The 15,829-nt window shown below is 49.7% G+C and overlaps 1 protein-coding gene across 1 annotated transcript; it reads left to right on the forward strand.

Moving 5' to 3' along the window:
* The first annotated feature begins 1,086 nt into the window (after positions 1 to 1,086).
* On the forward strand, positions 1,087 to 14,496 carry nup160 (nucleoporin 160). Its single transcript, XM_077517923.1, has 34 exons — positions 1,087 to 1,233; positions 2,512 to 2,629; positions 2,845 to 3,055; positions 3,129 to 3,348; positions 3,705 to 3,886; positions 4,396 to 4,635; positions 4,706 to 4,803; positions 5,496 to 5,580; positions 5,650 to 5,718; positions 5,798 to 5,881; positions 6,228 to 6,398; positions 6,467 to 6,566; positions 6,637 to 6,802; positions 6,869 to 7,002; positions 7,825 to 7,985; positions 8,063 to 8,199; positions 8,657 to 8,727; positions 8,806 to 8,974; positions 9,065 to 9,134; positions 9,359 to 9,457; positions 9,529 to 9,666; positions 9,733 to 9,828; positions 9,906 to 10,000; positions 10,073 to 10,169; positions 10,245 to 10,350; positions 10,415 to 10,569; positions 10,636 to 10,696; positions 11,928 to 12,038; positions 12,097 to 12,220; positions 13,366 to 13,467; positions 13,542 to 13,683; positions 13,911 to 14,036; positions 14,153 to 14,248; positions 14,319 to 14,496. The coding sequence occupies exons 1-34, from the start codon at positions 1,143 to 1,145 to the stop codon at positions 14,400 to 14,402; spliced, it is 4,209 nt and encodes a 1,402-aa protein (XP_077374049.1). The 5' UTR covers positions 1,087 to 1,142; the 3' UTR covers positions 14,403 to 14,496.
* The last annotated feature ends 1,333 nt before the right edge of the window (positions 14,497 to 15,829 follow it).

Consider the following 15,829-nt stretch of genomic DNA (forward strand, 5'->3'; position numbering starts at 1 on the left):
AAGGTCAGTGCGAGTGTGAATGATTGACACGTCATCGCTTCTGCTGCTTCTTCTTGGGGCATGGTGGGTTTTTTTGGTTTGTTTTTGTTGTTGTTTTTCCCCCTCCAAGCTAAAAACGCAAACTCCCCTTCCAAGTTATTATTCTTCAATAAAGTAATGCACATGTTTTTATTTTGTTTTGGTTCCAATCCATGAGTCCATTATTGAATGAAACTGTCACATTGTTTTACAAATTTTACAGTTGGTTTTGTGTCCACTAAAAAAAAAAGAAAAAAAAAAGTCTCAAGTGCCTTTCAATTTGATTGAGGCCGTTTCACATCAAGCAAGTCAATAATGCAACAAATGTGGCCTACTTTGGTTTATTTTTATTTTTATTAAAATTTTTTGAACATGACAAAAAACATCAAGTGGTGGTCGGAGGGGGAGGGGCGCAGGCGCACACCGGCAGCGGCCTCAGGGAAGTTCTGGCGACGTCATTTACCGCCACCAGAGTGAGAATGTGTGAGAATGTGTGAGAATGCGTCAATCACGGAAATACTTGGAAAGCGTCTTTCCGTCTCCGGACAATATGGAAATATCTCATGCATTATTATTAAAAATAGACAACAGCACCTAACACATGTTTTTCTCAAAGACTAGACTGGTTCAGTCCCACCCCAGCTACTCCATATTATCCCAATTTATAGATCTATTCTTCATCCAGAATAAGAATAAAGATAATATAGCAAGCACGACATAGACAAGTTCCAACACGGATTCAAAGAGCCAACAACATCAATATGTAATAATATAATACAGCATAACGCTCCTGTTTGAATTGAAGCCCTCACACAGGCTGTTCCGCCATTTTAGTCCACAAAACTCAATCAAGAATCTTTTTCTGACAATCGTCTTCATTTTGAAGTCACATTTTGTGATCGGCGATCGAAAAAAATGCAAACTCCACGCAAAATGTCGGCACCATCTCAAAAGTAGCAAACACTGATGTGGGACTTTCTTTTCCCAGATGAAAACGATATTGATAAAAGGAGATATTGTTTATTATTGTTATTAGTATTATGATTATTTTACGCATGTATTGTGTCGGGACTTTTGAGCGGCTGGTGGCGCGCGCACTCCGGCAGTGACGTCATACTGGCAACATGGCGGCCACGTTGGGGCGAAGCTTCTATGAGATTTGCGCGTTTGAGCGGGAAGACGTCCAAAGGTTCCGAGAAGTCCAAATTAAACTCGGTAAAGTCAACGCGCGCTTGTTTTGTGTTGTTGTGCTTGCTTGCAAGTGGACAAGCAGCTCTTGGCGACGTCAGGCAGACGAAAACTTCCTCGGACCGACCACACTTGCTAGCAAACGAGCAGCTAGCGGCGTTTAGCATTGTGTGTGGACGCGAAATGCACACTTTATTTTGGAAGACCCCAAAAAAGATTGTTGCGAGGTCAAATATGGACCTTTACGCATTTCTTTTTTTCTTTTTCTTTTTTTACACTGAATGGTGCAGCCCGTGTTCGCTAATATCAAAACTAAATAAATCAATAATGTATTTATTGGCAGATTAGATATGAGCTTTACTTTTTTTTTTTTTTTTCAGTAATATTCTGGGGGGGAATTACAAATTTACGAGAAATAAACTCGCAGATAAACTCGCAGATTTGCGACATTATAAAGTGGCAAATTTCAGAGAAAAAAAAATCACGACAGGTCATTTATGAGGAAAAAAACATGTATTTATACATTACTATTATTATCTAGCATCGAATAGGGTTGAATATATTATTTAGAGTTGGTTGTATAATAGTGTACAGTTGATGTCTGTAATGTATGTTATTCTGAAATGAAATGTGTGTTTGTGTACTGTATTTGTAAAAGTCTAATAGGACCCCAGGAAAGAATCGCTCTCCAAATGATCACAGCTACAAATGGGGATCCAAATAAATAAACAATAACGTATCGTGTGCAAAATGAGAATATTTTGCATCAATTCTTTCATGTATTTATACATTGAAAAATATTTCTGTTTGGCCCTAAAATACGCCGTTGTAGGACTAGCAGATTACTGTGATTTAGTTTTTTTTTTTTCAAGTTTCTTGCATATGCTTCAAAGTGTGATTGCTTAATATGATCTAGTTAATTGTATTAAATATAGACATAAGTATAAAATAAACATTTTGAAAACCCCAACAAAGTTCTTCCGCTGTACGCATTTTGTGCACTTGGGAATTGTGACTTGGCACTAACGTCCAAATAGGTCATGTGTATTTCTCAGAAATTTGTGCGGTTTTTGTTTTTTCCTTGCGATATTACCCAAACACTCTAGAGAAAAAAAAAACTATATGTATTTATACGTGCGTCATGGCTGTATTGTTGTTGTCGAGCTGTTAAGCGTGTTTGGCGAAATATCGTTTGACCTTCCGTCATCGTCGAATCATCATCGTCGTGTGCACGAGTTTGAACGGAACGCAAGCTGATTTTGTGCTTCCCAAAAAGATGGTCAACGTTGTTGTGATGTGTTGCAGCTTCAAGTCCGGCTGCAGGAGCCGTCAAATTTCCGGATTCTGCCGGCGCCTTCCACTATGACGACGGCGGCGGCGGCGGCAAAGTGTGCGCCGTCACCAGCAACAGATTCATCTCGTGGTCAGCAACACTTGCACAATTAGCATTAGCATTAGCATTGTTGTCTTCTTTTACTTGGGATTCTTCTTCTTCTTCTTATTATTATTATCAGCATTATCACTTTTCTCTTTTTTTTTCGTGTGGAGGTGAACTTGGAAGGCGGCGTTATTTGTTTGTCGTGGTTTTGGTGGGAACGTTGGGCAGCCGGGTGACTTTTCTGCTTTGTTGGCGTTCAGGAGCACGTCGGGCGACTCGCTTCGTCTGCTGGAGCACTGGCTGGACGGCAACCTGCTGAACAACGCCGTGCGGCTGCGCTTCGCCCACTGCCAGGTGCTTCCGGGGGGCGTGGCCGTGGCCGAGACCCTCAACAACGTGGCGGTCCTGGTGGCCACCAATCAGAGCGTCCACCGGCTGCTGCTGCCGCACCCCAGGCGCATGTACCGCAGCGTAAGCCCCGCCGCCGCCGTTTGTCGCAAACGCGCTCGCGCACGCCCGGCCGATGACGCGCGCGCTTTTTCAGGACGTGGTGACGGAGGTGCACATGCGCTCGGTGTTGACGGACGTGGCCAAGATGGACCTGGAGGACGCGTGTCAGGGCGCCGCCATCCCCGCCGCGCTCACGCCCGCCGGCGGCGCCGCCGGGGCGAGCGCCGCGTGGCTGACGCGGCGCGGAGACGCCAACTACGCCTTGGCCTCGCCTGCGGGGGGCGTCGCGGTGGTCACGCTGCCCGCGCTCAAAGGTGCGTCCGCTCGTCCGCCCGTCGACGTGCGCGCGCGGTTTTGGCGTTCCATCCAAGTTCCTTCTGAGCGTCTTTCCACTGGATTATTGAAAAAATAGGACGCCGGTCTCCTTATTTGTTTTTATTTATTTATTTATTTTTTACTTTCAAATTGAAATGAAGGTTTCACCTTTGCCGTTTTCTTTTTGGCTTTAATATCTTGTTCAAGTCATTCCTCCAAAATGTTTGCAGTGCAGTCAAAAGTTGAAAGTTGTAAAGCATGGCATTTGTTTTGCAAGTCATGTGTCCTGCCTCATTGCGGTGAGCGGGAGGCGCCGGCCTTCATGCGCAAGCGCGCTTCTTGTGTGTGCACGCAGGCGAGGCCTTTGTGTCGGAGCTGAAGACGAGTTGGGTGAAGCGGCGCCTGTCGGTGCTGATCCCGAGCGCCCTGCACGGCGCGTCGGACTGCGTGGCCAGCGTGGCGGCGCGAGAGCTGGCGGACGACTCGCTGGTCTTTGCCGTGTGCCTGGACCACAAACTGCGCGTGTGGTCGCTTCGGGTGAGCCAAGCGGGCGGCCGCCGTCTTGCGAATCGTTCGGCATGAGGTCATCAAAGACGTTTGTCGGGTTCCCGCCTCCGCCCGCGTGCGCTGCTGACAACCGACGACGGCAGAAGCGAGTTTTGACCTTCCAGTCCGCCTTCTTTCAAGCCACTTTTCAAATCCGGCCAGTCACAATTGTTCTTGGCCTCGCGACTGTCCAGTCAGATATTTCTGCTGCGTTTGAGGACGGTTGGAAATGGGTTAGGGGGGAGGAGCCCGACTTCAGCGATGGACTACAAGAGACGGCGCTCTACAATGGCGACCATTTTGGTTGTTTACGCTTCCAGGTGGGACGTGTGAAAAGCAACTCGGACGTATCCGACTTCCGACCATCCTCAAACGCAGCATGAGATCGGCGGAAAACGCTGACATCACTCGGGTGGTGCATTCAAATGCAGTCGGACCTTTCAAAGTCAAACGGCAAAATGTGACGTTTGCCATCCCAAATTGTTGATGTGTGCGTTCAGAGTCGGACGTGCGTGCTGGAGGCGGACATGTTGGACTACATGCTGACGGTGTGGAAGGGCGGCGAGCGCTTGTCGGGGGCGGGCCACCGCCTGCGCCTGACCTCTGGCCCCGCCTCCGAGCCGTGCCTGGCCGTTTACCTGGCGTCGCCCCACACGGGCCACTTTGTGCTACTGCAGCTGCTGGCATCCGACCACGACCGCTACAGCCTGCAGCACGTCTCCTCGCTCTTGTGCGCTCAGGTCAGTTGGCGCTCGGGTGCGGGTGGGCGGGGCTCCGCCGGACGTCAACGTTTGAAATGTTTTGGCGCAGGAGACGCTGGTGGACTTCACGCTGACCTCCGGCGACCTTTGGGCCTTGTGGCTGGACGACGACAACAATGCCGTCGTCAAATACGTCAACTTTGAACGGTCAGACTCAAACGCTGCTCCGTCCTCCGACGCGGGGGTCCGAACGAGGGCCTGGGGGCCCTTTTGTGGCCCGCCCAGGTCATAATAGGAAGGAAGGAGGAAGGTGTTGAATGTCCTTCCCGTCCGCGACTTCCTCCTTCCTCTGCACAAGCTCCTCCTTTTCCTCTCACTTGTTTCTTCTGCTGCATTGGAGGATGCTCGGAAGTCGCATTATTATATTGTTTTTCTATTTTGGTCCTCAAAACTCATTTTGACCTCCAGCGCACTTAATTTTGCTTCATTTATTGTTTTGATCTTTTAAAAGCATTCTATCCATTTGAGTAGTTAATTTCACGCAAGGAGATGTTGTCATACTGTCACGTATGTTGCATGACATCAAGTTACCTTCAATATTTCTGAAGGAAGAAAGTTCTGATGGACTTTCATCCATTTTAGCATTCACGGTCTGTTTGCGAACGGCTCGCCGTTGTCGACTGACCTCACTTGTAGTCCGTGCTGGAGTTTTTAAAAAAAATTTTTGTCTGACTTGGCAAGTGGAATTTGTGAGTTGTTCCTGGTTTGAACTTGCAAAAGTCCGACCGTCCTCGAATGCAGCATTCTTGCACCATTTTGCCACTTGCTGCTTCCGTCCGTCTGTCTGTCTGTCTGTCTGTTGGCGACGCCCTCGTTTCTTTGCCTTCCCTGTTTGGCAGGAACGCGTGGGCTCAGTGGAATCAGGTGTTTGTCCAGCCTCCCCCGGAGAAGGAGGTGCACGTGGGCGTGGATCAGGACCCTCGCGTAAGTGCAGACGCGCGCGCCAGACGCGATGATGATGATGATGATGATGATGATGATGATGATTGACAGGAGACCTACCTGGACGTCATCTTCTCGCCGCTTCGCTTCACGGCGACGGCCATCGTCAAAGCCATCCAGGTGAGTGGCCGTTACCGTGGCGACGGGGGCCTTTTGCGCGCCCGCCGACGCTTCTGTTTTCGTCTTTTGCCGTCGTCAGATCTTCCGGCGAGGCTCGGACGTCCTCGCCGACGTCTCGTGGGAGGGGCTGAAGAAGGAAGTCACGCTGGCCGTGGAGAACCAGGTGAGCTTCATCCTCGTACTCCCGTTAGGAGTGTGACCATATATCGATATTGCCAAAACTCTTGTCTGCTGATAGATTATCGATACGCCGACGCAAGTATCACGACATTTGTAGTTAATATACAGATCACTATAACGGCTCCATTGTTCGTGACTTATTGTGCAATTACTTGCCGGGCCACTAGGGGGAGCTCTTCGTAAGAGTGGCGGGGAAGTCTTCTGTATTTCTAATTATTGATATGATATGCATTTGTTTATTTCTGTATGACTTATTATTTATATGTGATTATGTTTTGCTGGCGTCCATCTGGAGTGCCGATTTGTCAAATTGCGTTTTGCGTTTGCAGCTGCAGAACAGCGTGACGGAGTTTGAGTTTTCCCAGGAGGAATATCGCCACCTGCAGGTGGAATTCTGGTCGCGCTTTTACGCGCGCTGTCTGGAGTACCAGGAGGGCGTGTCCACGCCGCTCGCCGTCAGCGTCAGTCCTCACAGTCGCATGGCGTGCCTGCTCAAGAAGGTGGTGCCGTGGACACGCCCACTTTGCTTTTCACTGTCTGACGCCGACGTGCTCGTTCGTCCCTTCAGGGTTTCCTCTCCTTCCTGCTGCCTTCTTTCGCCATCGACCACCTCTACCTGTCGTCCGACGACCACTTCCTGTCGGAAGACGACGCGCCGCTCGCCGACGGTAAGCGGCGAGCGCCTTCCCGCCCGCCCGCGTGCGCGCCTGCCGTCCTGACGTGCGCGCGTGCGTGCAGAATGGTGTTGGGGCGGCGACCTGTCGACGCTGATGTGTTGTTTGCGAACGCTGAGGGACGCCGTCTCCTCGGAGATGGCGCACCAGGTGGAGGACGCGCTCCAGCGGGCCCAGTCGCCGGAGAAGAGCGCCGACGCCGTCCTGGACAAGATGCTGGCGCAGGACGAGTACGTCGCTCGTTGACGCTCGTTAACGCACGTTAACGCTCATCAGTTGCGTGTGCGTGCGTGCAGTCAAAACGTGATGGAGGACATCCAGAAGAGACTGCAGGACCTTCGCAACCCCACGGCGGCCATCTTGGTTCTGCTCAGGGAGTTGGACCTGGAGACCGACTTGGACTTTGGAGGCGGCGCTCCGCTCTTACCTGGTATGGACCACTCGTGGTATGCGATACTGCACGTTTTGCTTTCACGTCTAGATCATATATCATCAGGAATGTAAATGAAAAAAATAGATGATGAATGAAAAAACAACAAAAAAAAATATATAATTATCAGGAATGTAAATGTATTTTTTCGTCTTTGGAAGGTAACACCCGTGATAAACGAGGGAACACTCTAAATGTGCTCATCAACTGCTTGTTTGACATGACATTTTGTTTCAAAATAAATTGGAATGAAAGTCTTTATTTTTTTTTTTTTTTTTTTTTTAAATTAGAAAAACACATGAAACATTTTTTAATATGAAATCAAATCAATTGCATACAAAAACATACATTCAATTATATCCTTGCATTATCTGAAGCATAATTCCTCACAGTAAATTCAATCACATTTTTACACAGTAGAGTGCAACGAAAAGCAAATAAACATATTGATGGTGGAAGAGTTGAATATTGTTCGGCTTTGCAGTATCGGCCGATACCATACCGATACTTAAGTTGTTTTTTTTCCTCAACATGAAAAAGCTGTCCTGCCCTTGATTCAGAGCATTCAAGGGCCAATAGTCATGGCAGTTTTTTCATTTTATTTTTGATTAAATTTGAGTTTTTATTTCGTTGTATTTTTTTTTAATTTAGTTTCTTTATCAATGTATGGATTTATTGATCAAACCAATGTTTGAGCTTTTTCTGGCGTGTTGGACAAAGTTGTGCGACGGCGCCATCTACAGGGCCCGCTCGGTCATCGCACGGCGCCCTTTCCCAGCCAAGTGTCGTCCGTTGAGCAAAAGTTGTTTTGTTTTGTTTCAGGCGCGAGCATGAGCGCGCGCGTGATGGCGTCCCAGTTGTACTCGAGCGCCGCGGCCGTGTCGCTGGTGTGTCGGGCGCTGAGTCACGTCAGCGCCACGCGGACGGCGCTCTGCAGGGATGCGCTCCTCCTCCTCAAGCTGTGCCTGCGCCTCGGACAACACGTACGTATGCGTACGTATGCGTACGGGTGCACGTACGCTCGTACGCTCGTCTTGGTCATCCCTCTTGCGTGTGTCAGGCGTTGGCGGGCGGAGCCTCTCAGCTGCTTCAGATCCAACAGGAAGTCATCCCGCACGTGTCTCAGCTCCTGTCGTCGTACTTCCTGCTCAAGCGGCTCGGCGGGAGCGCCGGCGCGCCCGTCGCCGACGACGCCGTGTGAGTACGCGCGCCGCCATGTCCGCTGACCTGTATATATGACTGGATAGCCAGTGCACGCCAGTGCAAGCGTTTGAAGTCACGGGGCGGCCATCTTGCTCCTCCTATCTCACCAGCAGTTAATATTCTTTCATCAAAAAGTTTCCTCCTGTAAACATCGGGAAGAATATCATTTAGATATGAATTTAAGGCAACTTGTCAAATGTTTATGTTGAACAAATTGAAAAGATGATAAATGATGCCGTTTCGACTCCAAGTAGTGTCTTAAATATTCTCCAATTTGGATAGTAGGCGTGTGCTCAAAAAATGGATACGGCAATATATCGTTGCGGGCCTCATTACAATACACGTATCGATACGCAGGCGCCAGAATCCATATTGCTCGTTAACTGGAAATAGGCAGTTAATATACATTTGTGCTCGTGACCTTTAACCTCCCCTCTCACCCTTTCTCCAGGGACGCCAACCTGCAGCACCTGGTGGCCCTGCACCTCAACGACACGTCCATCGTCACCGGCAGCGCCGCAGGTTGCCGACGGCAACGACCTCTCTCTTTCTCTCTCCTAAGTTGCCATAGTGACGCGAAGGTGCGTTTGTGCGTTGCAGCGGCGAGTCGTCAGTCGCCGCTGGCGTTGTTCTACCAGAGTTGCGGCCGCAAGTTGGCCGTCCGCCACGTCTTCTCCCAAAGCGCGACGGCGGCGGCGGCGGCGGCAGGCGGCGCCGTCACCTGGAACGACTCGATGGCGGCCGTCCTCCAGCTGCTCGCTCAGCTGCTGTATCCTCACCGCCGTTGCCATGACGATGGGCAGCCTCCTTTTCTTGTTGTTGTTGTTGTTGTTGTGGTGTCTTAACGGGCGCCTGGCAGCTGGCCCAGCAATCCCGCCTTCCATTTCCCAGAATGCCTCATGGCCGCCTGTCAGTACACGCAGCTGCAGGTGGGTGCAGCACGCACGCACGCACACCTGATGATGATGTCATCACTTTCGTTCTCTCACTTTCTCTCTCCTCTTTTCTTCTCTCTCTATCGTTCACTCATTCACTCATGCACCTTTTTTTTTTCCCTTTTTTTTTTTTGCATCCTGCCTAATGTGCGTAGTGAAGACGTTTGTTTGTTTGTTTAGTTGCGAAAGCGTGGTGACGTTTTCGTTTTTGTGTTTAGGACTACGTGCGTCTGATCAGTCCGTGGTGTCAGACCAACATGGGCTCCTGCCGCTTCATGTTAGCTCAATGCTACCTTGCCAACGGCGAAGGTCACAAGGTGAGCGCGCGCGCACGCACGCACGCGGGCGAGCGCCGGGCGTGACCTCTCACTGGCTTCCTTCCCATCAGGCCTTGCAGTGCTTCCAGGAAGCGGCGTCGGAGGTGGAGAAGGAAGACTTCCTGATGAGAATGACGGGCGGCGAGGACGACCCCGCCTCCGCCGCTGCCGCCGCCGCCTGCTCGCCCGCCTTGCGCTACTACAACAAGGTTGCCGCTCACGCTAGCAGACAGCGCTACGACGAAAGCTTTCACGCTAACGCTAACGTTTGTCAGGTGCTGCGTCTGCTGGAGGACGTGGCTCTCCCGGAACTCGTCATCCAGTTAGCCACGCTAGCGTTAGCCGAGGCGGCCGACGATGTCTGCAGTCAGGTGACCTCAGCGCGGCCCGGGAAGGACGGCGCGGTCGAGTCCGAGTCGCGCTCACGTCCAGGCCGCTTTGTGTGCAGGCGGCCTTGTGGACCCGAATCTTCAAGCATCATTTGGACCTGGGACACAACCGGGAAGCTTACCAGGCCTTGATCCAGAACCCGGACCCCAGCACGTAAGCACGCGTGCGTGCGTGCGTCACGCGCGCTCACCCGTTCCACGCGTGCGCTTGTGTGTTTGCGCGCAGGCGGCTGGACTGCCTCCGTCAGCTGGTGGTGGTTTTGTGCGAGCGAGCTCAGCTGGACGACCTGGTCCGCTTCTCCTACGTCAACCTGCACGATGAGGTCAGAAGGCGGAACGGCCGCCCCCGCCCCGCCCCCTTCACGCTCACTCACCCGCACGCGCGTCCCTCCCGGCAGGTGGTCGCCATCATGGAATCGCGCGCCAGGGGCGTCGACCTCCTCACGCACAACTACTACGAACTCCTCTACGCCTTTCACGTCAACAGACACAACTACAGGAAAGGTGCGCACGCACGTGCAATCGGACCCGTCGACGTGCTGACCGGCGCTGTGCCTTTGACGTGTAGCGGGCACGGTGATGTTGGAGCTGGCGGTGCGTTTGGGTCGCGAGGTGTGTTCGGTGCGCGGGCTGAAGAAACAGGTCAACTGCTTCCTGGCCGCCATCAACTGTCTGCACCTGATCAGGCCCGAGTACGCGTGGATGGTTCGACCCGTCACCGAGGTACGTTGGCACGAGCGCTCGCACGTGCGTCAGTCGCGCCGGCTGACGCTTTTTGTTCGCTTGCAGTCGGAACGTCCGGGAGCGTCTCCCAAGCGGAACTCGGACGGCGACTTTGTGGGGACGCCAGGTCAGACTTGATTGACACCCGCCCATCAACACAAACTGCATTTGCGGCTTCCTTGTGGGAAATTTCAACGTTAATCGGAGCTGCCGTTGGCCCTTTGAATCCAATTTTTGTGGCAATCGTTATTTTTAGTTTTTAGTTTAGTTTTAGTTTTGTTGTTGTTTTTTTGCAAGCGCAAAAGACTTGGAAAAGCACGCGTCATTTCCTGTCTCCACGTCACTCTCCTTTATGACAGCGCTTGCCCCTCCTTCACACGTGAAAACCTGCCGTAAATGTGTCCAAATAGCGACCGTAACGTACGTTACGGATGCTGTCGGAATGCGTCGCAATTTGCTTGCTCTCACAAACAGTTGTGGATTTCGGGTGAATTGAAGTCACTCCCTCAGACGCACGACTTCCTCATCAGGCAACAGTTGGAAACCAACGACCGATCCGTTGGAATCACGTTGCTAACGCTTCAGGAGTTCCGGTCATTTGAAGAACAGCTTCGTATTTGGAGGGTTCATTTCGTCAACGCAAACAAAATGAAAACCGTTTCGTCAACGAAAACAAAATAAATATCATTCCGTCAGCACATTTTTCACCGGACTAATGAACAAACGATAAGTGGGACTAAATCAGTCTCAATCATTTTCATGGCCTAATGAAGAGACGAAAATGTACTTCATAAAAACTGGATTAAAATTGATGGTATTTTAGTTCATGAACAAAAATGAGACCATTTCTGATTTTGTCAAATGTTGTCTCGGCTAATCTGTCGCTGTGAAAGTGTCATGTGACACACAGTGACACACCCCCTTTCAAATGTGCAACATGCGCAAACAGACAGGAGGGAAAAAAAAAAAAAAAAAAAAGTCAATTCTAGTTCTAACTTAATATGAATCCAACAGCTCGAACACTCCAACAATACCGTCAATACTCATAAGCTGCATGTTGTCCTTGGGGGCTAACGAGTGCAATTAACAGGCAGCTGTTTACTTAACTCTTTGAGTGCGGCCAATCATATTGAAGCCTGCTTAGACACGCCCCCACATGACTTTTTCAAACGGCTTATTTGGACTCATCAGTTGTTGAAGCGTGAAAATGCCAAATTGCAATCATGGTGTCCATTGGCAAAAAAAAAAAAAATTGGGCTAAATCACGTGCCAGCAGTGTTGTTGATGATGTCATCAAGTAGCATGACCTTTCCTTCCCGTTTGTCACATGACGCGTGATGTCATGTCCTGCGCGCCAGTCAAGCGTCAGGTGGAGATTTTGGAGCTGCGCGACCTGGAGAAAGAATTTCTGCTGGCCACCTGCCGCCTGGCGCTGGTGCAGCATCAGCCGCGGGCCACCGCCGTCGCAGGTAGGAACGCCGCCTCACCTGGGCCCGCCCGCCCTCGTTAACGCCGGCTTGTGTCCAGGCGGCGCCGGGCCGCACGAGCTGCTGCGCCTCCTGCTGGACGCCGGCCTGTTCACGTGCGCCCGCCGGCTGTGCGCCGCCTTCCGGCTGCCGCTGGCGCCCGTCTTCGACGCGCTGACCTTCAGGTGAGTCCCGGGCTCACCTGGCAACCGCTCGTTGCTGGACGCGGGATCGACTGTTGTCATCCGGCGTTCCCTCGTTTCTCTTTGGCGGAGCGTTCACAGCCTGCGCTTCATTTGATCTGCTTTTGCTTTTGCTTTATTTGTTTGGTCTTTTGTTTGGTATCTCTCGATCTCGTATCTCTCGTCCGACCGGTCGGACGTACGCTTCGGCATCCACGGATTCGTCTGGACGAGACCTTTCCAACGCTGCGTTCCGCAGATAGAAAATATATCCTGTGCTGTATAACAAGCACATTAAAAAAAAACTTGCTTTAAAGGAAAAAGCATTCATAGTCAACAAAAAATTCATACCAAAATGAGGAGCACGCGCTTTAAAGCCTTCTGTATGCTTTAGCATTAAAAAAACGTATAAATACGTCCTTGGGACACTTAAAACATTGAAAATGGAACGTAGTTGTACGCCTTCACAATGAATATCGTGTTTTGGCAAATTGTGATTGAACTCATTTGCTCCCAAAAACATACAAATAAGTTCTATTGTAAAAAGACGTATTGATACGTTTTTTTTTTTGTTTTTTTTTAATGCTTGAGCATACAGAAGGCTTTGATGCAGCCTCTCAACTGCAGAGAATGATTGAAGCAATGGTAGTTATTACACAAATGGCCAGCAGGTGGCAGTAGAGTATAAGAGATCGACCAGGGCCATGTTGCAACAAGCTCTTTTTGTCAACATTTTCACCAGGAATGTCAATAATGATGAAATGCTAATTGCTGTAAAACGGAAACAGAAATGTACTTTTTTTTTTTTTTATGACAGAAGAGACTCGTATGTTTCTTTTGGTAGGGTCCATGTTTTGATAGCCTTGCAAAATCCAGTCAAAGAGCGAAGGGGGTTGCTCCAGTCAAAATGGCTGCCGGAGTGAATGAGTCCATTGCAAACACAATTCAGTTGTTTTGCCCTAACATATGAACGTTTTATATTGCACTCAAGCTTGTTCTATTTGAAATATTTCGAGTGAAGATATTTGCCCCGCCCTCTCAGCTGACCAACTTGTGCCTCATTTTCTCACGTACTTGTCAAGAAATGTTGACAGCCATTTTGTCTCCACTCATTTGAATGGACTTTTTTGTTGTTGTTTTTTTGTCAGGTGCATCCAGCTTCAGTTTGGCGGCGAGGAGGCCGAAAACGAGGCGTGGCTGTGGTTGGCGGCCAATCAGCTGTCGTCTGCGGTCAACACCAAAGAGTCGAGGTTTGCTCGCCACCCGTCAACTTGCCACCGCACGAAAATTGAAGCCGGTCTTTCTTTTGTTTGGTGTTTGCTAGCGCGGCAGACGAGGCCTGGCGTCTGCTGTCGTGGTTCCTTTCCGAGTTCCCGTCGCCCGACGGGCTTCACCACCGCCAAGTTCTGCTCAAGCTGCTGTCGCACGGCGCGCCGCCGCCCGATTGGCTCGTCAACGCCTACAAGGTGCCGATTCTCATGGAGTTTTAGTGTGTTGACAAAATGATGTTTGTTGAATTGTCATTGAGGAAATGAACGCTTCTTGGATTGTTGTGATTTGCACTTTTGCGCTGGTCAAATGAGCGTTTGGAAGAAACAAAACAAAACAAAAGCCCTCCAACCGCTTTTCCATCGGAACGTGCGCGTTAGCACGCCGACGATGTTGACGGCGATGCGTTTGTGCCTTTGCGCAGGAAGTGGACGCGGCGGCTTTGCTGCGCCTGTATTTGAACTTTGACCTGCTGGACGCGGCGGCCGAGCTGGCGATGGAGTACGTGGACGCGCTGCTGGGACGCGGACACCAATACTTTGGCATCAAGGTAACGGGCGAGACGCGACCAAGTACGCCAGCACGTGCGCGCCCCAAGACGCGATTGGCTTGCTTGCTTGCTGCGAATGACGCGTGCCAAATGTTTTTGTTGTTTTGCCGCTGAAGACGCCGCTGTCGGCGCGCAGTCCGTGCGTGTGGCTGCCGTACACGCCGGTGGATCAGCTGATGGCGGCGCTCAAGAACACGCAGAGCAACCAAGCCGTGAGTCGCCGCCGCACTTCCTGTGCCCGTGTAAGCGCTTCCCGTTGACCTTTTTTTGCTCTCCTTTCAGCTTTACGACAGACTTCGAGACAAACTGGCCGACTACCACAAGATGGTGGCGAGCGCCACCAGGGTGACGCTCGCCACTCGTTAGTTTGAAAGCTTTTGTGTGTAAATAAATATCACTTTTTTTTGGTTTTGGTTTTTTGCTACCTGCTGGGAGAATAAAGTGGAAAGAACAAAAGTCATCTTGTGCCCTTTCTTGCCATGTTTGCCTCCTGCCACTTTAGTTTTCATCTGCAATTGCTAGCGTGGCGATCAAAGCTCCATTTTGGACGCAAGCTGAATTTTGGCTCGGACTTGCCAACGCAAAACAGATCCCGACGACTGGACAATTTGTTGCAAAAAGAGGCTCTGAGGTGTTTACCGGCAAGCTCAAAGCTTCACCTTTCAACCTGCTAGCTTGACGCTAACGGAACACGAGTGACGAGGCGTCGTCGTGAAGCCTTTGACAAGATTGTTTACCAACCAAAGTTTTTGTCTTTTACGATGCAACATTTTAGGGTTAAACAAACTTTTTGGGCTCTCCTGAAAAGTGACCATTTTGCAAAGACAAAGGTTTTTGTATGATTCATTTTTTTGTTTTGTTTGGAATGGGTGGAGCCAGGGGGAGTTGTCATCTGAGTGGGCGGAGCAAAATTGTCTCCCTTCATCCAAAGAAGCCAGATGACCTTTTGGCGTCAGTTTGCGTGCGGGCGTCCAGTCATGACTGCGGCCTTCACAAGCGTTGTCCTCGCCTCACATGACCCCGTGACCCCAACGCTTGTCTTTAGGGAAGAGATCAAGCTTGGATCCTTTTTTTGTTTGTTTTGTTTTCATGTCCTAGTCACCATTCTAAATTCATTTTTAAGGTGAATTTAAAAAAAAATAAATTAGACAAACATAAACTTTGTCTTTTCTTGTATGTGTTCAAACTTCCAGGAGCACTTAAACAGATTCTGACTTTTTGGTAGAAAAATTCAAAGTGTTCCTTGAAAAGGAGAGCAAAACCATGCTGATAGTCCAAATGATTCACATTGACTTTTGATGCAGCTTTTTTCGGAAAAAATGTCAGGAATGATACGGGCTTAATGAAGTGACTTCCTGTTGGTCTCTGTATGTATTTGTATTTGGAAGAAAGTCTTCATCTCACCGATATGCGATGAGGACGAGTTTCTTTGAATGTGTTGAAATTCAAGAAGTTCAGTGCCCGACAGGAGTTGACTTGAATATGAGTGGCCTTAAGTCTAATGTGAGCTTAGGGCATGGAGTTGACTCTTTATAATGCATATTAGTAAATAAGTTAAGCGTATCATCATTTTGTCCAGGCCTGTTTCACGAATTTGTTTGTTCGTAAAATATTTCTGAGAAATGCTGTTAGTGACAACTAACTAAATTGGGGGGGGGAAATCCATTTGTGCCTTGTGCTATGTTCTGTTCGTTGGTTTTAGTCATTAAAATTGAAAATAAAGCTGATATTAGACTTGACGTGACTCGTTTCCGACAACAAACGAGAAAGCTCCATCTTGATTTCGACGTTGG

This window comes from Festucalex cinctus, chromosome 3 (genome assembly GCF_051991245.1).
Source record: "Festucalex cinctus isolate MCC-2025b chromosome 3, RoL_Fcin_1.0, whole genome shotgun sequence".
NCBI classification, from domain to species: domain Eukaryota; kingdom Metazoa; phylum Chordata; class Actinopteri; order Syngnathiformes; family Syngnathidae; genus Festucalex; species Festucalex cinctus.

Excerpts from the sequence above, each read along its gene's own strand:
- nup160 (XM_077517923.1), top strand. The coding sequence starts at position 1,143 with ATGGCGGCCACGTTGGGGCGAAGCTTCTATGAGATTTGCGCGTTTGAG. Across the intron at positions 6,567-6,636 it reads CGACGCGCCGCTCGCCGACG|AATGGTGTTGGGGCGGCGAC; the intron begins GTAAGCGGCGAG and ends GCGTGCGTGCAG. Across the intron at positions 9,135-9,358 it reads GTCAGTACACGCAGCTGCAG|GACTACGTGCGTCTGATCAG; the intron begins GTGGGTGCAGCA and ends TTTTGTGTTTAG.